This window comes from Corylus avellana, chromosome ca9 (assembly GCF_901000735.1).
Source record: "Corylus avellana chromosome ca9, CavTom2PMs-1.0".
Taxonomy (NCBI): Eukaryota; Viridiplantae; Streptophyta; class Magnoliopsida; order Fagales; family Betulaceae; genus Corylus; species Corylus avellana.
The window spans coordinates 8,451,840-8,473,173 of NC_081549.1; the positions used below are offsets into that span (position 1 = coordinate 8,451,840).

The window sequence follows — 21,334 nt, forward strand, 5'->3', positions numbered from 1 at the left end:
CGCAGTTGCACAGCTTCATAACCCCACCCTCAGTGGCGAAGCTGGGAGTTTGATTTACAGGGGATGAAATTATATTTGGGATTTAGTATGTCCTTTGACATGTTTCTCTACTAAGAGTTTTAGTAATGTTCAAAATGTTTGATTGTTATCCACGACCAAAATATATTATAATCTGGCCTTAGCATGCTCATTTACATGCTTCACACCTAATAGAAACACCACGTAGCTCAAGTGAACTTCAAATGCTGAACAAATCCTAGCCGTCCAAGCAACCTATTTACAAGCTAGAAACAAATCAAACGAGCAAAAAACTAACAAGAAGGGCCACTATACCCCTTCGAATAATGAATCTAATATCACCATGAATATTTTAACTTGGCGGCCCAGGACACAACATGCCCCCTCTGGACACCCCCTGGCTTCGCCACTGCATAGCTAATTACCACAAGGTCCTCTGCAACAACCAACACCTCATGAGGAACAGTAATATTTTTGAATTGATTTCATTCTGAAAACCCCGTTGCTTGCAGCATCAAAGCCATAAATTAGATAATGTAAACTACAAAATAGCCCATTTAGAAATTGAACTTAATGGTCGTGGAATGAAGCATGATCAGTAATTCCTATACTTTAGATGCTCTTTGATCTCCTTTCAATGAAGCTTTTATATACTCTAATACATAAAATTAGACTAAAGAAATGTTCAGAAAGACTGGAAAAACCTTAATTAGCTTGAATTTATAGTGTCTTTCACAATGACTATACAACTTTAATTACACTGATCGAAGTGGTGAATGCTTTCAAATGTACAGATCAGGGTCTCCCAGCGCAGTGATGATCTTCCACTAAAAATTCTTCCCACCCAACTTCCATCTTCCAACTTAATAAACCATCTCTTATTTGAGCTGTACAGGGCTGGGGAGTAGCTTTCTTGACTAAAATGGTGGCCTCAGGGGACGGTCGATTGCAGAGTCACCTGCCCTGCACCTGTTTTCTCATATTCTGCACAAGCCTCTGGGGTATCTTCCTCACTAGGTGGAACCAACTGCCAAAACAGTGGTAGGTACTTGTCCCACTCCTTCAGAATAGAAGAGCCTTTGCTACTCCCAGTTTTTTCCTTCGCAAGAAAATTAGTAAAACCTTTTTAATAAAATAGACAATGCATCTTCTGATAGTGACACTCAGGATCTTAAATTTTGAAATAATTTGATGCAAGAGTTGTATAAGATCTTATGGAAGCCACCCAGTTAATGTGGATGGAAGGATTTGTCAGGGATAGCGGGGGCGTGTTTGCTAATCCAGTCTCTTTCTTTCTACCAATAAAGTTAAAACATTGACAAACAACTTTTTAACACAAAAAACTCAAAAACAACTTTCACCTTTATGTCACATTAAAACCCTTTTTAAATCAAAACACAAAAAATGAGCTCCAATATAAATGTCTAAACAAGGATCTAATCCTCTTTCTTATTAATTTTACTTTAATATAAATGAGCCCCAATACCAAAACGGACTTGGAAGATGTGGAAAAGGCGTATGCTAGGCTAGGCATAATGGTAAAGGTAGGAAGTTATTGGAACTTTTTCATTATAAGGTGTGTGCATGTTGTATGTAATGTGGGCGCATGCTGGCTCATGCAGTTCATTGGGTGCACTTACAACATGGGCTTCAATAAGGTTCTTCAGCTGCATCTGCCCCACGGTGGCAGTCAATCTTTGGATCTTCACAATCTCTTTATTTACCTGTCAATATTTTACAAGATATGGTTGTAAAGCTTAGACAATTATGGAATTGTATACAGGAGGAAAACAGAAGAGCATATTAATTGAGAAAATGATAATGCACTAGCTCCCACAAAACATCAGTGAAACGATGATAACGGTTTAAGTGGTAAAAGAGGGGTAAAGAGAATAAGAGAACTAAAAAAATAATAAGTACTAATGAGCTTCTTGGTTAAAGAGACCAAGGAAAAGAATAGGGATTAAGCTATAGTCAGCAAGTGTATAATATTGAAAAATTAACATGAGGTATTGCCACTCATCCCCCCACAAGCTTGTAAGATTATCATATTTTCCCAATAGATGATGAAGGATAAATATAAACACCAAGAAAAAAAAAAAAAAGAAAAAAGAAAGAGTAGAACTAAATTAATAAATAGATATCATTCATATGCATCTCATCTCATTAGAAGTTAAAACAACCAAGTACCATGATTACTTATAAATGCCATGTTATGCGTCTATGACATTTAGGTAATAATTTACGCCATCCAATGCATTATGACTTCTCTAGGCAGCATAAAGCTAATAAAATTTTTATACACCACATATTAATTATAATGCCAGATGCACTTCATGAAAAGGTATAAAAAAAATTAAAAAAAAGTAGCCTCAAGAATACAATATTGCTAGAAGGAAGACAAGTTGAAGCTCCTGGAAAGGGAATAGATAACAAAAGTCTTTAGTAAGTTCAAATCTTAGTTGAAGTATGACCTTTTATAGGTTAAAATTCCAATTGTCTACAGACAATTATATTTTTCCTGTGGCCCAGTTCCGAATAGTTAGGGCACAATTATTCCATACTTGACTCAGCGCACACATAATGAAGTAATAGCAGCAAAAAATTACAAAAAAATAAAAAATAAAAAATAAAAAGGAAAAAAATCAACTCTACACGGTTCCAACTTCATAGTGTTCCCCATGAAGCACCGCAATAAAAAAGGACAAACCTTGGGGAGGAGGGTGTTGTCCTCATCAAGAATGTATGCTAAGCCTCCAGTCATTCCAGCAGCAACATTTCTACCCACTCTGTCACAAGTTAAAGATAGATGTGGTGAAATTCTATTCTCCTGAAATTTCCTTCATTTATATGTGTGCCAGGTAAAGAGCAATTACTCACTTTCCAAGAACAACCACACAACCACCTGTCATGTACTCACAGCAATGGTCTCCAGTACCCTCCACCACTGCTTCAGCAAGTGAGTTTCTAACAGCAAACCGCTCACCAGCTTTCCCTCTAACAAAGATTTGGCCACCAGTAGCCCCATACAAGCAAGTATTCCCTACAATAGCTGCATCCTCGGGGATAAACCCAGTGTTGTCAACAGGAGTCACAACCAACTCACCTCCAGCCATACCCTTGTACCATTTATATTCCAGCATCAGAATTTATTTGTATGAACAATATAAAATACAAATCTTAAAAATGGCCAATAGGGTTAGAAGAGCAAATCAGCAGAACTTGAAATAGCTCAACTTGATATTATACATTACCTTTAATATTATCATTGTTCCTTTAAAAAAATAAAAAATAAAAAGGTAAGCACAACTCTGTGTAAAATAAAATTTGTTGAAAATCTAATGCACCGAGTAAATTCAAGAATAGCCAATTGCTGAGTCTACATAGCCTACTTATACTGAACTATTTTTTTTGGGTAAGTAAAATTTAGCCCAAAACTCAATTGAATCATAACATTGAAAAATACTTGAACTAATCATCTCAAAAAGTAATAGCTTAGTCACTTGATTAAGTTTTGAGTAAAATCTTCAACTTCTTGAACAATATAAAGGCAAGGATTTGGTGAACAAACCTTTCCCACATAATCATTAGCCTCTCCTACCAGCCGGATATTCATTCCAGGAGTCAAAAAGCATGCAAATGACTGCCCAGCACTCCCCGTAAATCTGAAATATTGAAGAAAAATTATTAGCCAGCATTTAAACAAAAGAGGCCACCAAGTGCATCCTTTCAGTTATTAATACTTGCTATGTCAAACCCACAACTTACGTTATGTTCAATTGCCCGGCAAAACCGGTGTCACCATACTTCTTTGCAATTACCCCTGCTATGCGCCCACAAACAGCACGGTCGATATTGTATATCTTGAAGGTCTTACGAATCACTTTTTCATTCTCAATTGCATCTGATATCTGCACAAACAAATATGATATTTACCTTTATTGTTGTTACAGTTAGCAACACAGAGAATAAGTGCTTTTAGTTCAAGTAGCATTAACCAACATGTCATTTTTGTCTCATATGCTTAGAATTGACAGCCATCAAGCTCGTTCACCTCTTAAAATGATGTCAAACAGGATCCAAAGGAGCACTAAAAATATGATTAAGCGTAAGTTTGTGTTTGTTTCAGCTTAACATGTTTTCCGGAAAATATTTTCTGGTTTTTTTGGTGTTCAGAACAGCCACAAAGTGCAAGTCAATGAAAAACTAAGGCTCCCAAGCAGAAAATGGTTTCCAGTTTAAAAAAGCAGAAGCGATTTTCCTCTCATTTGAACTCTTTCTGGGACTACCTTTGCCACCATGAACTTGGACTACCTCGACCTTCTGTTGCACCACCTACTTCTCCTCCACAGAATCCAAGAACTCTACCCACTACAAGTGTGTGATCACAGATCATTAAGCACAATAATGAAGTTCCTCAACTGTTCTGTCAGGGCATTGCAGATCAAGGCTAAGACCTGCAGCCACTTGGTGAGGAGCTGGTCAGAATCGAACGTGCCACCACGGCCTTGAGAACCTAGTTTTCGATTGATAAAAGAGGACCTTCTTGTCATATTCGAGCCCTAGGGGTTGGACGATCTAGGAAACAAGCAACATTAGGGTGAGAAAGGACATGAAGGGTCAATTTGACCATCTAGAGGTCCTTGGTGAATATGACAAAGGAGAAGGTGTGGGGACTAGCACAAGATTTAGCAAAATCTGACCCGTTTCATGTTGTGGATTTTAGGTTGTTTAGGGTGTGGTGGCGGGTCATGATTTTCAATACAAACCAAAGAGCTAAAAATATTTTCACCATCATTTTCAAGGTTTCAACCAAGTAGAAGATTAATAATTTTCTCAGAAAATGTATTTTACTGAAAATAGTATACCTAAAAAGAACAAATTCTACCTTAATATCTTTCTATAACAAGTTCACTACTTTGATTTCTTATTTAAAGAAAGGGAAAATTAGACTGCAACTACCACTCTATTTGTACTTACACCTTCAAATTACGACTCATTGCAACTCGGACTTATAAACTACCAAATGTTTCGAGTTACTCGTGTCAGATTTCATTGTTAGTTTTGGATGGAAAATATCACAAATGCTAGTCACGCGCGCATGAATAGTTTTCGTTGCCAAAAATACCCCAATTTGAGGGATACAATTATGAAACTGCACTTAACAGAGGGTCAGATGCTAAGGCTTAGGTGGGGTTGTGGCCACACAGCCACCCCCTAAAAGAACAAAAGGGGTGGCCGCCCTGAGTAAACAAAAGGGTGGCTACATGGTCACCCCCTTCGTTTACTCAAGGGTGTCATGCTCCGAGAGAACATATGGGGGTGGCAGCGTGACCACCCCTTAAAAGAACAAAGACTTCAACCTTTTTTTCTTTTGAAAAAAAAAAAAAATACTACTACTAGTATGGTATATTTCCAAACAATTTTGGGGGCAAATTAGTTGCAAAAAAACGGCTCAAGCGCACGTGCTAGTCACGTGTAATGTTTTCCACCCAAAATAACCGCCAAATCTAAAAGAGGGGTTAACCCGAATCATTTTTGTAGAAATCCGAGTTGCAGCAAGATGTATTTTGAAGGTGTAAGTGCAAATGGGAGGGAGTTTGGAAGGGCAAAGTCTAATTTATCCTTTTTTTTAAAAAAGAAAAATCCATGTAGCTTAAGATGCTCGGAAGTTTAGTCGGCTTCGCTTTTGGGGACTGGGCATTTCATGTAAATTTTGGATTTGGAGAAGACAAATGATCATTGGAATTGGGAGTTTATGTTATATTTGCAGGAGAGCTATGGTTTGGGGGAGAGACGGCGAGGTTGGATAGATCATTGCATTTCAACGGTCCATTCTTTCCATTCTCATCAATGGCTCGCCTACAAGGTTTTTTTTAGAAGTTCACAAAGACTACAGCAGGGGGATCCTTTGTCTCCTTTATTGTGTGTGGTAGATATGGAGGCTTTAAGTAGGATGATATTTGCGACAGTGGATAGAGGGCTTCTTTTTGAGTTTTCAGTGGGTTTGAGAAATTAGGAGGAAATGATAAGTGTCACATTTGTTATTCGTAGATGACACTTTACTTTTTGTGAGCATAGTGTGGAACAATTCCAAAATTTGAGATGCTTGTTTCTATGTTTTGAAGCGGTATCGGGGTTGAAAATACATTTGTCTAAGTCCAAGATTGTTCTTGTAGGTGATGTGGGGGATGTGGAGGGCTTGGTTAGCATTCTTGAATGTAGTGTGGCTTCGTTGCTGATGAAGTATTTGGGTCTTCTTTTGGGTGCTCATTATAAGGCTTCCACTATTTGGAGTGTCATTATTGAGAAGATGGAGCATAGATTGGTGGGTTGGAAGAGGTTGTATTTATCAAAGGGAGACAGGTTAATGTTGATCAAAAGCACTCTCCAACTTACCCACATATTATTTGTCCCTTTTCTTTAGGGAGGTATTGGTAATGAATTTAAGTTTCATTTGGTGAATTGGTCGAAGATATGTACTCTGAAGAACTCAAGAGGGTTAGCGGTGAAAAACATGCTTCATTTTAATCGAGTGGTAAGTGGTTGTGGAGGTTTGCTACGAGATAGGGGACCCTATGAAGTGGAAGTGTGCATATCTACAATCAAGAACACACCCAACCTACATGGCATTTCTTGACACCTCCACTTTTCATCACAAATGTGATGGCACCCACCCACCCCCACCCCCCCAAAGCTAAAGCAGTTCAACCTAAAAACTAAGTAGCATTAATATCAATAAGGAAAATACTGAATGGGTTTAGTAGCAACTAGCATTAATGTCAATACTTGTTACCTCTGGATCTTCTAGTAAAATATCATCCAAAACAGGACCATTAGTATGAACATCCTGATTCCTGATTGCCGTACTACTCCATTTTGGTAACCCAACATTCTGCGAATAAAAGAAAAAAGTATTCTTATATAAGCAAGAAAATAGGCATGTGAAGCATACAATTACACATGATAAGAAAATAAGTAAATACATACTGAGAGAACATAATTGAGATCGAGATGTTGAGTTTTCATTAAGGAGAGATCTCGAGGTCTTAGTAAATCTGTCCGACCAATTATATCATCCAACTTCTCATATCCCAACTGTGCCAACATACCTCTTACCTGGCCAAAATAAGCAGAGAGTATATTAACAAACACAAAGAAGAATGTGGACCTTGAAGGACTTGATCAATAGAATTGTCACAAAAACAAAGAGAAAACTCTATATTAGTAAGGAATAGATCAAATCGTGGACCAAAAAGATGGAAATAAATCCCATCAGGCAAAAAAAAGGCAGATGGACTACCTCTTCCGCAACATATAAAAAGAAGTTGACAAGATCACCAGGCACACCAGGAAACCGAGCACGTAGTTCTTCTCTCTGAAGTAAAATGAATTTTTAAAATAGATGAGAGAAATTCAAACCCAACTCTGTTCGAAAAGAAAACAAGAAATAATAAAATGAAATAAAAAATCATCCATACTTGACTAGCAACACCAACAGGACAATTATTTGTGTGGCAAATGCGGGCCATCACACATCCAGTAGCAATCATTGCCACAGAGCCGAATCCATATTCGTCAGCACCCATAGCTGCAGCCATTAGGACGTCAACTCCACTTTTGAAGCCTCCATCAACTCTGAGAATAACCCTTTCCCTAAGTCCATTTTGGATGAGTGTCTGTGGAAGATCATCAATAATCAAAAGCACATACAGTCCCTCCAAAGACGATCAAAAGAAGCATCTGTGTATATTTATCGAATGGGTGTCAAATAATAACCTGGTGTGATTCTGTAAGTCCAAGTTCCCAAGGACCACCAGCATGTTTAATGGAACTTATGGGGCTGGCTCCAGTTCCACCATCATGCCCTGATATCTGCAAGGCAAATTAGAGATTATCAGTAAAGATCAAAATGGAAATAAAAACTAAATAGTTAGAAACATTGACCACAACTTCTAAATTTTCACTTCAGAAAGATAGGATTTACAACTTGAAAGGAATATTCAACTGTTGCTTTCAACATATCCACTAACAGACATTTGCAAAATATAAATAAAAATACACAAGATATTGTCACCAATAATAAACTTTGAGAAAATGTATACATAATAAACAAGATGTTAACCAGAAAGTATCAATAAAATGGTGTCAGTGAAGTTCCAAGGAGTGATTTATAACTTCATTCACTTTTGTATCATCAAAAAAAAAAAATATTCAAGGTGCTCATGGATATCTTACAGTATCTCCTCAGTGTGGTTTTCGATCTTGATTAACAGTTCTTCTAATGGGTTCTTTGGTAGCTCCCATGGTTTGCGTCAAGGGGGATCCTCTCTCTCCTCTGTTATTTGTTCTTGTGATGGAGGTTTCGAGCCGAATGATCTCTACTATGACAAATGACGGGTTGATAGAAGGTTTTAAAGTAGCAATGTTTCTGTCTCACACCTTCTTTTTGCCGATGATACTTTGATTTTATGCAAGGCTTGTCCCGCTTAGTTGGGTTATCTGCGGACTATTTAATTGTTATTCGAAGCAGCTTCGGGCTTGAAGGTGAATTTGGCGAAGTCTGCGTTAATACCCGTAGGTAATGTTCAAGAAGTGGGCAGATTGGCAAGAATTATGAGGTGTGGGGTTTCTACTCTACCAGTATTGTACCTAGGGCTCCATTTGAACATTTAGGTTTTTTTTTTTTTTTTCCTTTCGTGTTGTACTTTTTTTTTCTTTTTTTTTTTTTTTAATTTTTCAATTAAGGGCAAATTCGTATTTTTACAATTTTTAAAGGGTATAAGGGACATTTCATTTAACCACCTAAACCTGAATGGTGGGGGTGAATTAAAAGGATCTGAAACGTGGAAAACCGAGAAGACAAAATTGTTTCAAGTACCAACAAAACCAAAAGCACCCCTTCTTTCAAAGAGAGGACGAATTATTCACATTTCATTTGATGGTCAAAGGCAAATTGAAAGCTAAGAAGTGGTAATTCTAAGGATTTCCCCAGGGGGAATAGAGATGTCTCCTAGGTTACCCCGACATTGCAAAAATTAATGGTTTGAGGTTATGATTACAAAAACACTAATACTTCTGAGGGGGTAAGTGAAGTTTTCAAAAGAAAAAAAAAATGAATTCACTCATCTAGCTCACGCAAAGAATAATAGAGAGAAAACTCTGAATTGCAAATGGGGCTTCATTTTATTTATTTTATAGAGGGATTGATGAAATTCTGAGGAAAGAACAAAAAGCTAATACGTCTAGGGAGTGAAATCCTATAGACATCCTCTCCCAGAATTGCTAGAATATGTCAAGGGAATGTATGATGCCATATCATTGGTCTTAAATAGTGTCCTCAGCGGCTCAACAATCCACTGCTTCACTTGGAGTTAGAGCACTATTTTCTTAGTTAACAAAATAAGAAGGCATATCAAGTTAATTTCAAGTGATTTTTCACTTTATAGTATCAAAAATTGAATAGATAAATGATGGGTTAGTTATGCATAATTGAGAAATATTTATTCAAAATTAAAGAAAATGAGACAAACATGCAGAGATTCTATAATACTGTAAGAAAATGTTGAATAATATTAATTGGCATGAAAAATAAATGGAAGTTTACATTTTATAAGTAGTTGGAGTTAATTATTGAATTTTTAATTCAAAAATTAACATTTCTCAAATTAGATCTTTTTTTTGCTTTCATCTTTCCTCCCTGAAGTAAGATCCAGGCCCCACCACTAACCTAAACTACAATCAATGAGAATCATTATTTTCCAATTTCACTTCCATTTGAAAAGTCCACTCCTTGGGCAGGAAGGTGATTGGGGACACTCCAAGAGTATATAGGCTGCTAACTATAACATAGAGTGGTGCCAGTGCACCAACTACTACTGCCCCTTGGCAATCTGCGAGTAATTATATCAAGGCCATTCTAAAAATGTAATGGCTCACCGCTAGTACTCTAAAGTCCAGAATGTATAACATTATGTTCAAAAAAACAAACTTATGAATAAAGAATTCTCTTTACAAGTTATACAATTATTAAGCTTATGTCTCCATAATGAGATATGGAATGAAGAAGCTATGTAGCAGAAATTTAAGATAGCTACGGCTCACTGCACAAAGATGACAAGGATATATACCTGTATAACATCGGCATTACCCTTTGCAACCCCAGAAGCAACAGTGCCAATTCCAGCTTCGGCTACTAGCTTTACCGACACCTTAGCCTTAGGATTAACCTATTAAATCAATAGATATTAGTTATCATTTGTATTGGAAATCTAAGTATCTCTGCCTTTCAAAGAAAATATGCAGTTGATAATCACCTGATGAAGGTCAAAGATCAATTGCGCAAGATCCTCTATAGAATAAATGTCGTGGTGCGGAGGTGGAGAAATAAGTGGAACCCCTGGTTTAGAATTTCTCAACCTCGCAATATATGCACTAACTTTTTTCCCAGGCAATTGGCCACCTTCACCAGGCTTTGCACCTTGTGCAATTTTGATTTCTAATTGATCAGCATTGACCAAGAATGTCGGAGTGACACCAAAACGTCCTGAAGCAACCTGAAAATCAATGCAGTTTCTGTAAAGATTGATTATTGAAATGCATAGTAGAAAGCTACACTTCTAACCAATTCAAAAAAGAGCAGACTCATGACTATGAATAAAAAATCATCACCTTCAGCTATATTCAACCCCATTAAGGATAACGATGCAGATGTTGGACCATATTGCTAAAAATTGAATAATATAGATTGCGGAAACCAGGAAGTTATAAACTTGTTCAAAACGAAAAGTTCTATGAAGTGACCTGCTTGATAGCACTTGTAGCTGTATCCCCATTTTGAAGACCTTTGAGATGAGGCAGCGTTGGTGAGTACCCATCAACAACATCTGTAAGTGGTTTCCAGCGAATAGGATCCTGGGCACAAAAAGTACAATTATATCACAATTCTAAAATTATGTTTCAACTTGACAGAATGGAACTAAGAGAGGACTAAAAATAATATATCTGGAGATGATTGCGCATTACAATCAACTTATAATAGAGAGCAAACTACCTCACCACCTTCTCCAGAATTAGATTTTCCAGCTATTCTATTCATTGCAATGGCGATTGCTTCATGAGTTTCCCTTGAAATAGCTCCAAGTGACATCCCACCAGTGCAAAACCGTTGAACAATTGATACAGCAGGTTCAACCTTTCCCACAGGAATTGGAGCACGATCACTTTTGAACTCAAGAAGATCACGAAGAACCTATGTCATATAACAAGATTAATGTCAACTTCATATGATAACAGAGTGTTGATTTTTATAACCATAGTTAAATGTCAGAAAAAGATGAGAAAATAATAAATGACTTCTGCACTCACGTTAACAGGTCGGTTAGCCAAATGTTGTTGATAAACTGAAAAGGCACTTTCACTCCTTTGGCGAACAGCTTTGTGGAGTAACTTCGACATCTCAGGGTTATTTCCATGATACTCCCCTTACACAAGTTCAAAAATAGAAGTAAAATATAGTAAGAACAAACAGATTTTAAAATTTTCATAGGTAGGGTAAAAGCAGAATAAACCAATAAGCTCACACAGTCAACTTTGAAAGAAATTCTAAGACTTAGATATGGCATTGCATCATCCAAGATACGAATGAAATAATTTGTATGGATTACAACTAAGGCCAACCCATTTATTCACTTCTAGCTATAACGGTTTTCCTAAATTTTCATTTATGTTGAATATATATAATTAACAATGTAGTCAGTCCTTGGATAGCATAAACTTGAGCGATTATGAGTGATACCTCCTGGCCTGAACTGTATGAATCCAAAATTTTCTAGTCTTTTAGCTGTATCCTCAGAGAAAGCCTTCACCCAAAAAGATAAAGTCTCCCTCGCCAGCTGCAAAGAGAAGGATTTCAAAAGACGAAATCAATTGACATCACTGTCAACAGTACAATGCACCATCATACATGAAGTCAAAGATTAAAATAAACTCAGGAAGAATATAAATACATTGCATAAGCGACCAAGGCTAACGGTTTATTTGACTGCTTGGTTCCTAAGTTAATGTTAGAAGCTCATAATTTGTTTATCCTAGAGATGAGGGCTCTCATCAAACCCGAGATGAGCTGCATTCTTGGATTTAGTCATTCCATGTCCCTTAATCTTCTATCATAGCAAATGACAAACCCTAATCTTCTATACGTGTCATTCCTGAAGAGAACGCCTTCTGACCTTTAATGAGTCCTAGAGAAAGGATTTAAGAAAATTTCCAGGAAAATTACACTTTTTGCCCTTTTCAGTAAATGGTGATCATGTTCAGTTTCAAGAGCAAGTGCTTCACTTAAGTTGTGTTCCTTACCTCATCAAAAGTTAATCCACCAATTTTTGAAACACTCCCGCAAAATGCAAGATCAACAACCTCCTTCCCAAGTCCATAAATCTCAAATATCTGTGCACCACAATAACTATATACCAGAAATTCGTTAAGTGGATTTGTCAACATGACCACAGCAAACAAAAATAATAAATTCAAAAAGCACAGTAGTAAACTGACCTATAAAAAAAATAAAAATTAAAAAGAAATTAAAAAAAATAAAATAAAATAATAATAATAATAATAATAATAATAATAATTAAAAGAGAAGCATGTGTAGAACATTGTAATCAAATAATGATCCATTCAGAAACTATGAGCTCGTATGACAATAATTTTTAGGACAACTTTTTGCTTTTTAGCAAAATAATAAAAGTACTAACAAGCAACTCAAAACACAAAACACTAAAAATTACTTTCACTTTTATGTCACATCACAACCAAAACACAAAAAACACCCTTTAAAAAGTTCTACCAAAAGAATCCTATATAATTTATTCTCCATAAATAGATCAAATGAAAAATTGAAAAAAAGTCCATACCTTGAAAGCAATGAGATGCCCATTTTGGAAAGAATTTTGAGAAGACCAGATTTAACAGCCTGGAACAGGGGAACAGGAAGAAACAATCAGTATAAAAGATTAACCAATGAAATAGAAAAATAATTTAACTTCTCCCATTGTAAGTACAGATAAACAGGAAGTGGATAAAGTCTCAAGGGAAGTCATTACATAAAGATCTAAGAATAAAATGAATCATCATACTTACCAGTGCCTAGAAGCTTTATTTAAAGTACAAAAGAAGGATATTGATTACATTTTCCATCAAAATCCAAGCTAAAGATACCAAATATTCAAAGTCTTAATTACATTTTGCAATTCTGTCTCCTGCAACACAATTGTGTGTGTTTGTGTCTGTGTATGCTCTCTTCTCAGTCCACATATTTGAAGTTTGACAATTATAAAATATTTAGTTTTAATACAACATTTGTAATCTTTATCTCAATATATCACATGTGCTGGACAATAAACAAGTTTCCTAAGTTTCAGATTTCTTTGGCAATACTATGCATTCATCAACTTGTATATTCTCCTGAAATATCCTTTATTTTAACTACAGCATGCTGCATTCATTTCAATTTTATTAAACTTTTAATCATTTATATATAAACTTGCAATATAGGGAGAAACCTTAAAATACCTTGCAGAGTCAATATTCCTCACAAAAGCACAAATTAAAAATGCGATATATCAAGGCCATCTTCTTATACCCAAGAAAGTTAAAATTGATCACTGAGACATAAAGGCATACCATACTCCACAATTGTAACTTGTTTCAGATGCATACTGCATTGTCTTTCATTTATACTGAGTTAATTTTCTTTAACATCAAAGTCTTCTAGTGTGCTCTCCTTGGCTAATCTAGGTAATTCTATTCAAAACTTTCCTTTAGTGTCAAATACGCAATGAAAGTTTCCATGATAACCAATATAAACAGCAGAAAAAGCAAACTGATGATAAATTTTACAAGAATTAACTAAATATTTCAACTAATTTTTTTACACTCTTAATATGAGATTTTGAATTGAATTCAGGCAACAAACACAATGTCCATTCCTTCTAATATTGACGTACTGACCTTGCAAAAGTTCTTTTGAGCCTGCTCAATTGTTACAGTAGGCATCTTTCCATTCCTCATCAAATTTACAGTTTTATTACTGAGACGCCACTGTCGACAGGTCTCCAATGCCAAGTATGGACATATGGCACTGAAAAGATTATTTAGGGGTATAAGGTCGAGCGCTTCCACAATTGTAAATTTCAATGCAAGCAACAAGCTCAAATAATGGAAGCAGTGGCAAGAACAGAAGCAACATAAGAATTCTGATTAAGATAGACGCAGAGCCCTCTAAGATTCTTTTATAAAACAATTCCCGTCAAACTTTTATCAAGTGAAAAGTGGAAATTCTTGACAAGCATCAACACATCCCACTGAATATGAGGGAAAAACAGCAACAGTAATTAAGACAACAGTCTATTTTAAAGATTTTCAAAGAATAAAAAGTATAAAATTCAACACTGATAGGGAATGAAATTAGTTAGGGAAAACTTTAGAAAACCTCCCTGAACTTCCATTCGTTTTAATACTATCCCTCCAAAGTTTAAAAACTCTAAAGTAAGGGTATCGAACTTACAATTTCTTTCAATTACCCCATTCCATTAGGATTTTCCTTTAATTTTTTTCAAAATGCCCAAAATACCCCTTTTAAAAAAAATAAAAAAAATTGCAAAGATGTTGCAAAAATATTGCAAAGATGTTTTTTTATAAAAAAATATATGCCTGAATCTTTATAAATTTTTATTTTTTTATAATAATAATTAAAAAAAAGGATATTTTGGAAATTTTGACAAAATTTAAATAAAAAAATCTAATGGAATTGGATAATTGAAAGAAATTAAAAATTTGATATCCTTAATTAAGAGTTTTTATAAACTTTGAGGGATACTTTCAAAACGCATAGAAGTTCAGGGGAGGATTTGTGAAGTTTCCCCAATTACTAAGACAATGCTAAATGTATTCTTGCACCTGTAACTTATAGATTTTCTTTCAAGGAGTTGTTCCTACATCTATAGAAAATACGCCATTTTTTTTAGGTATGTAGCTTACTCTTGCAATAATTGATGCATGATATAAATCAATTATTGTATTTTGCTTCTGATTGGTAGGATCAAATATGAATAAATATTACCTTCTTTTTGATAAGTAAATATGAATCAATATTACCTATGATAACAAAACTAACACAGAAGGTGAATCAATATATCAGTAAAGGTTTTCTTTTATTCTTTTATGAAAGTGGAGAAACATTCAAGGGTAATTTACATCAGATCAAATAAAATAATTCCCCAAGAAAATATTAATGAAATTTGTTTCAATATTTTTTTTAGCATAAACAATAACATGAAAATATGTATAAGAAGATAACACCATTATTTACAATAATTTCATGAAGGAAAAATGACCTTGCACCATATCCAATCAAACAGGCAAACTGATGGGTGCTGAAGCACTGAGCAGTATCTGCTACAATAGAAGCCGACATTCGCAGGCCATTCTGAATAAGATGCTGATGCACAGCACCAACAGCAAGAAGGATTGGAACTGCAGGACGAGTTGGTTCCTGGAAGAAAAGGAAAAGATTGCATCAATCAAAAATAGGCAACTCGATCTTCATAAAATTTTTCTTGCATGCCTAAAGAAGCAGAAGGTGAAAGTACTGCACAAATAAACGTAAATGTATTCCTACATACATAAACTTAGGCACATGAACATGCCCATGCACACACACACACACACACACCAAGAGAGAGAAGAAGAAGAATGACCACTACATATAGCAAAATGACAATTGCTTGTACAACTAACAAGATAGGTCATAATGCAATATAAAACTAATCAAGAAAAATGCTGGAAAAAAAAAAAAAAGAATGATGACCAGGATGTACAGACATTGGTATGATCAATAATACACTAGCAGTGAACTCAGAAAGTTTCTGTACAATGATCATTTAACTAAATATAAGTTTCACTCGTTCTCACATGTAGATATAAATTATTAGGTTGAGTTCAAAAAAGAAGTGAGATTTGAAAACTTTTGAATGAATATATAAAGGAAATCTGAAATGGTACTTACCAGCGCATCAGAACGGTCAGAGAGAACAAGCAGTTGGGAACCATTTCGAACAGCTTCATCAGCAGCTTCACAAAGCTTATTTAGCGTCTTTTCCAAGGAACCATCAACCCCTTTACGAATATCAAAAAATGTTGGCAAAACTTGAGATTTTAAATAGGGATCCTTCAGCAATGACTCAAGCTCCCCATCATTCAGTACAGGACTAGACAAAATAACCTGGTCCAAGGCGATAAACTAATTAAGCACAGTCCAACCTATGAAAACTGAAAGTATTACATAGCATCCATTAAGAAACTATTAAGTAAAAATTATTTCAAAATAAACATTACAAAAACCATTAAAAATGGCAGTGATGGAGAAAGTAATATGCTAACAAACCTGTGAAGCATTTTCAGGTCCAACCTCCAATATATTTCCTCGCTTCCCAACATTGACTTCAAGAGACATGACTAGTCCTTCTCTAAGAGGGTCAATAGCTGGATTTGTAACCTGAAAATTCACAAATGAATAACAACGGAAAAAACTGTTTGAATATGAATTGACATCAATATTTGACCAAAAAGCTAATTTCAAGCTAAAATCCTTAAAAATTAAAATGATAGCAAAGAAACACCATCATTTTTACAATGACTATTATCATATGATTCAGTACATTTTTTATTTATGCCCATAAGAACAATTCTTATAGAAAGTCTGCAGATTGCATGAAATACAACATAAAGCCTAATGCAGTCTCACTAGTGAAGAAGTTAAAAGGAGAAACTCATTCTTTTAACAGAAACAGTCCAGATTGCCCATCAACTAGGCAACCATGTAGAGAAGGCATATGTTGGAGCGCACTTGTCCATGTCATTTCAATGGGCACAGTTCTAGACAGAGGTCCCTCAAGAGATATTGTTGATCCAACTGCAGAGTTAGTGGCCAAGGTGAAGAACTAAATCTATCGAACAATATCACCCAATTTAATGCAGCCACACTAGTTGTTGACTGCAAGGCACAACATGCACAAACAATGCCCATCCCAAAGCATTCAAACACTGGGCCCTGACCATTCCAGGTCATAATGGCCTAAAAGAGGTCAAGCATTATATGTGAACATTCTTTTGCTCAAACTCTTCAGCGAGAAGCAAGCAAAGCCCTGGTAGGCACGGAGTTAGGAGAAAGTTGCACTTTGACTCTAACCCAGAAGACAGAAGGCTGGCCAAATCTCTCAGTTTCACACAATTATCAAAAATAATGAAATATAATGTCATTTTGGAAATTAGTTAGTTCGCACCATGTGAATCAAATTGCATAAAGAGGATATACAGCCATGACCTAATAGCAAAACTGTGAAGAATCGATGACACTAACATAGTTAACAAAGGCAGCCACATACAAGTTCATCCAGACTGAAATAAGTTATAGTGAACCTGTGCAAATCGTTGCTTAAAATAATCATAAAGCGTGTGTGGCTTCTGAGACAGTATTGCCAATGGAATATCATCTCCCATGCAAAATGTAGGCTCCTTCCCTTGTGCAGCCATAGTTTCAATAACCATTTGCACATCTTCGCTTGAGTAGCCAAAAGCCCTGGTCCCATCAAATACAAAAGTAATAAGCGCCATTTAAGATGGTGACTACTGCAAGAAATATTTTTTTATAAGTAATGCATTCTTATTGAAAAGGCGCAGAGAGGCACAACACTAATACATAGGAAGTATACAAGAGAGCCCCCTGATGAGGAGAAACAAACGAACAAAAGTTCAAAAAATCAGGAAAAAAAAGCTGGAAAAAAAGAAAAAAGAAGCAAGCTATGATGTGTTCCTATCCATGTGTATAAAGCGTAGAACATTATAATTTTAAGCTCTACCACTAAAGCCCCTATATCTTCAAAGCTCTGTATATTATGCTCTCTTCAAATACACCCTATTAAACACAACAGTACCAACCTCCACACTTCCAAAATCTAAACAAAATTATGTTAGGCAAGTTATTAAATGGGCGTTGCCTTAAGGTTATTGTTAGGGTTTAGTCTCTTAATCTATTTAAGCATAATTTTCTATTGTAATTTAGGGTTTAGGATGAAGTGTTGCATAAATGATTTATGATGTTGCATGCATTCTAGAAGCCTGGGATGAAATGTTTTGTGCTACAGAAATTTTCTGCAGCACTGTAGTTACCAAGCAAGGTGGCTACTAGGTCTTTTATAAAAAGATGTTTCGAATCAAAGTGACCAAAGAATTAACGCTTTTTGTTGTATGTGAAAGAAGAGTGAGGAGTTCGTGGATCACCTTTTACTTCATTGCGAAGTGGCAGGCAAACTATGGAATTAGATTTTTACATTGTTTGGGATAGAATGGGTTATGCCAAGGCAGGTAATGGATTTGTTGACAAGCTGGGGTGGTTTGATTGGGTCTGGTCTAGTTAAGGAACTCTAGAGGCTGGGCTCGTTGTGTGTAATGTTGTGTATTTGGCGTGAGAGAAATGAACAGATATTTGAGGATGTTGAGATTTCGGTGGTAGAGTTGCGAAAGTCTATGATTAACTTGTTACATATGTGGATAGCGGCCCACCATCGATTGGATGTTCCTACTTTAGCAGATTTCATGAATTTATTTTCTTCTTCTCCCTATTAGGGGTCATCTATGTAACTCACTGTGTACTAGGGTTACGCCCCTCTACGCGTTACTAATGATATGAAATTACTTATCAAAAAAAAAAATTGTCAATACAATTTCATTGTTAAAATTATTTTCAAGGTATATGATATAATGTTAGCCTTTATTTGGTATCACTTTTCCACATCCGATACTATATGTTTGACACGGTTTAAATGTAAATGATTTTATGTGCATGCTTCCGCTATGTTATGAATAAGTTATGACATTTGATGAAAATAAATGAAAAGAAAGGAAAGAAAAAGGAGACTGACTGAATGAACGCATGAAAGGTTTTAAATTGTTTTTGGCCAATATGAAATGAAGTGTGATGGTACCGAAGCTAATGGGCCGGAGGCAACCATCTCATATGGACCGCCTTGAGGCACCATTGTTTATTAAGTGATGTCCATATCTTAGACGCAGCTACACCTATGCCCACGAAAGCAGAGTCAGGATCCTTTTGATCGTCAACCCTTACACAAAAGGTGTAATTGAGTGTGTCGACCATTCAAGAGATTAAAGGAAAAGAATGTTATGATAGGTGTGATTGTTTTACTTATACCTTTTGATGTTTTCAAAATGAAAATTGTTTACAACTTCATTTACTGTATAATGTATTTACTTACTAAGTATTTGAGTCACCCTTTGTTTGTATGTTTTAAAGCAACCCAAATGATGTCATGGATGGTTCTACAGGCCAAGAAAACTAGAGTCAAAAGCCTTCACCTAGAAGAAGATTAAATAACTGCTTGTAGCACATTAGTTCTTTTATGCTTCAGTACACTTTCTTATCTTAAGACTACGGTTTAATGTTAGAGTTGTAATGGGATGAGTTGTAGTAACAGTGATACGATGGTTTAAGTTTCAATTATAGTGAGGTGTTTAGTTTGCTTTAATTTTCAGTTTATAAAATTCTTGTATCCTTGCGTTTCTGGTTCAAACAATGCATAATATCATCTTCCTATGGGAAGGAGGTGTTACATCAATGCATTGCATGAAAGAAACTTTCTTTGTAGGACTTCTCTTTTGCCTTAGCTCGAATGAATACAAAAGGTACAGTAAAGTATTTGGAAATATGCAAACACACATGCATATGCAGCATCATTGTGTAACACCACAGACATCAAGTTCCAGAAAAGAAGTTGGCAGCACATGCATTTTCTCCTTTGTACCACCACCACTTCAAGGAATAGTGGGCAGCATCTTTAACCAACTTCATCCTAATCCCAGATTAAGCAATACAGTGTGAAGGTTTCGTAGGAAGTTAATCTTGGTAATTCATAAAGCAAGAGCCTCTTCTCTTTATTTATCAATATAAGAATATACACTTAACTGCTATTTGCACAAGAGATAATTTGCAGGTAAAAATCATTGACTCAGTATTTGCATGCAACTTGATGCCAGAGAAGTTCCAAACCTTGACAAAAAGCTGTGCTGAACATGGCTAAAGGAAACAAAATTCTATTGTAAGCTAACTATTTCTTGCACACGTCTAATTCTTTAATAAATTTGTTTTCCGAAGCATTTATTTGGCTTCTACAATTTCAGTAACCAGAAGGATTAACTTCCTTCAGAGGAACAGTAGATAAGCACTTGAAATCACAACCCCATCATTATAATTGGAACCAAATTGCAGAGTCCTTGGACACACATTGATGAGTAATCATATAGCTTTGACTAGAAGTCAGACAAGTTTTCGGCAGAGTAATACGGGTCTAATGGAATTTAAGAAAGAAACAGGCATAACAGCAATTGCAGCACACTGCTACCATATCAGGGACAACTCCAACAAGTTAATGAAATGGAAGACTCACTGTTGGTGTCTCAATATTGCATCATTATCCATAACTGTTGCTGATAGGAAGTTCACAGGCTTCAAGGATCGTAAGTTTTCCTTGACCCACTTTCCATATGGATTTGACAAGGCTACTCGCTTTTTGACCTCCGTATTCTCATAAACCTGCAATTAAAATGTTTAAAATGAATAATGTATATCCTTGAAATTTGGTGCAGCCTTTAGGAAAAATTGTTAACAATTGGGACAAAACCTAAACAAAATGCAATATGAAGAATATCATAAGCCAGCATCCTCTCATGAACAGAAACTAGAAGTATTCAAGATGTAAAACAGGCATCAAAAGCAGCATGCAAGGGACGGCAAGTACACTTCTTGTTTTCTATGGACACAAATGTTAACTATTAAAGTATAAAGAAAAGAAAGGAATATTGCCACAAGTCAATCAACGGATCCTTATAACTAGCACCTGGAATGCAATCAATATGGCCTGTTCTAATATCCTCAAAGATAGGCACCACACTTCAAACTATTTAAGGCTTCGACCATATTCTCTTTGAGCTACCAGAGAATTCCGACTTGAAGTGCATATGAACACCCCAGTGAGCTTCATACAATAAAATACCATGCTCTCACCAATCCAGCTTAGTGGAATATATGCATATCATGTGATAGGATCACACGAGCTAAATGGTTTTCAAACTTTAAAAACTAGCTGGTTACTAGTTAGTATTATTTTTTTGATAAGTTATTCAATCTCCTTGGAAAGCGCAAAGAAGAGCAACCCTAGTACACATGAAGTATATGAGAGAA

General features: G+C 35.7%; 1 protein-coding gene across 2 annotated transcripts in view; it reads right to left on the reverse strand.

Moving 5' to 3' along the window:
• Positions 1 to 550: 550 nt before the first annotated feature.
• LOC132161998 (ferredoxin-dependent glutamate synthase, chloroplastic) overlaps positions 551 to 21,334 on the reverse strand; it is a 32,519-nt gene continuing 11,735 nt past the window's right edge. For both annotated transcript variants that reach the window (XM_059572237.1, XM_059572236.1), the window contains exons 9-33: positions 20,541 to 20,686; positions 17,497 to 17,656; positions 16,463 to 16,573; positions 16,085 to 16,300; positions 15,414 to 15,571; positions 14,029 to 14,158; positions 12,933 to 12,991; positions 12,376 to 12,481; positions 11,816 to 11,912; positions 11,386 to 11,501; positions 11,072 to 11,269; positions 10,822 to 10,932; positions 10,335 to 10,574; positions 10,149 to 10,247; positions 7,798 to 7,893; positions 7,500 to 7,697; positions 7,322 to 7,396; positions 7,009 to 7,137; positions 6,815 to 6,913; positions 3,787 to 3,929; positions 3,590 to 3,683; positions 2,899 to 3,137; positions 2,729 to 2,807; positions 1,659 to 1,742; positions 551 to 1,117 (exon numbers count right to left, since the gene is read on the reverse strand). In XM_059572237.1, coding sequence (XP_059428220.1) covers positions 950 to 1,117; positions 1,659 to 1,742; positions 2,729 to 2,807; positions 2,899 to 3,137; positions 3,590 to 3,683; positions 3,787 to 3,929; positions 6,815 to 6,913; positions 7,009 to 7,137; positions 7,322 to 7,396; positions 7,500 to 7,697; positions 7,798 to 7,893; positions 10,149 to 10,247; positions 10,335 to 10,574; positions 10,822 to 10,932; positions 11,072 to 11,269; positions 11,386 to 11,501; positions 11,816 to 11,912; positions 12,376 to 12,481; positions 12,933 to 12,991; positions 14,029 to 14,158; positions 15,414 to 15,571; positions 16,085 to 16,300; positions 16,463 to 16,573; positions 17,497 to 17,656; positions 20,541 to 20,686 — 3,351 coding nt within the window. In that variant the 3' untranslated portion in view covers positions 551 to 949. The remainder of the gene's footprint in view (positions 1,118 to 1,658; positions 1,743 to 2,728; positions 2,808 to 2,898; positions 3,138 to 3,589; positions 3,684 to 3,786; positions 3,930 to 6,814; positions 6,914 to 7,008; positions 7,138 to 7,321; positions 7,397 to 7,499; positions 7,698 to 7,797; positions 7,894 to 10,148; positions 10,248 to 10,334; positions 10,575 to 10,821; positions 10,933 to 11,071; positions 11,270 to 11,385; positions 11,502 to 11,815; positions 11,913 to 12,375; positions 12,482 to 12,932; positions 12,992 to 14,028; positions 14,159 to 15,413; positions 15,572 to 16,084; positions 16,301 to 16,462; positions 16,574 to 17,496; positions 17,657 to 20,540; positions 20,687 to 21,334) is intronic.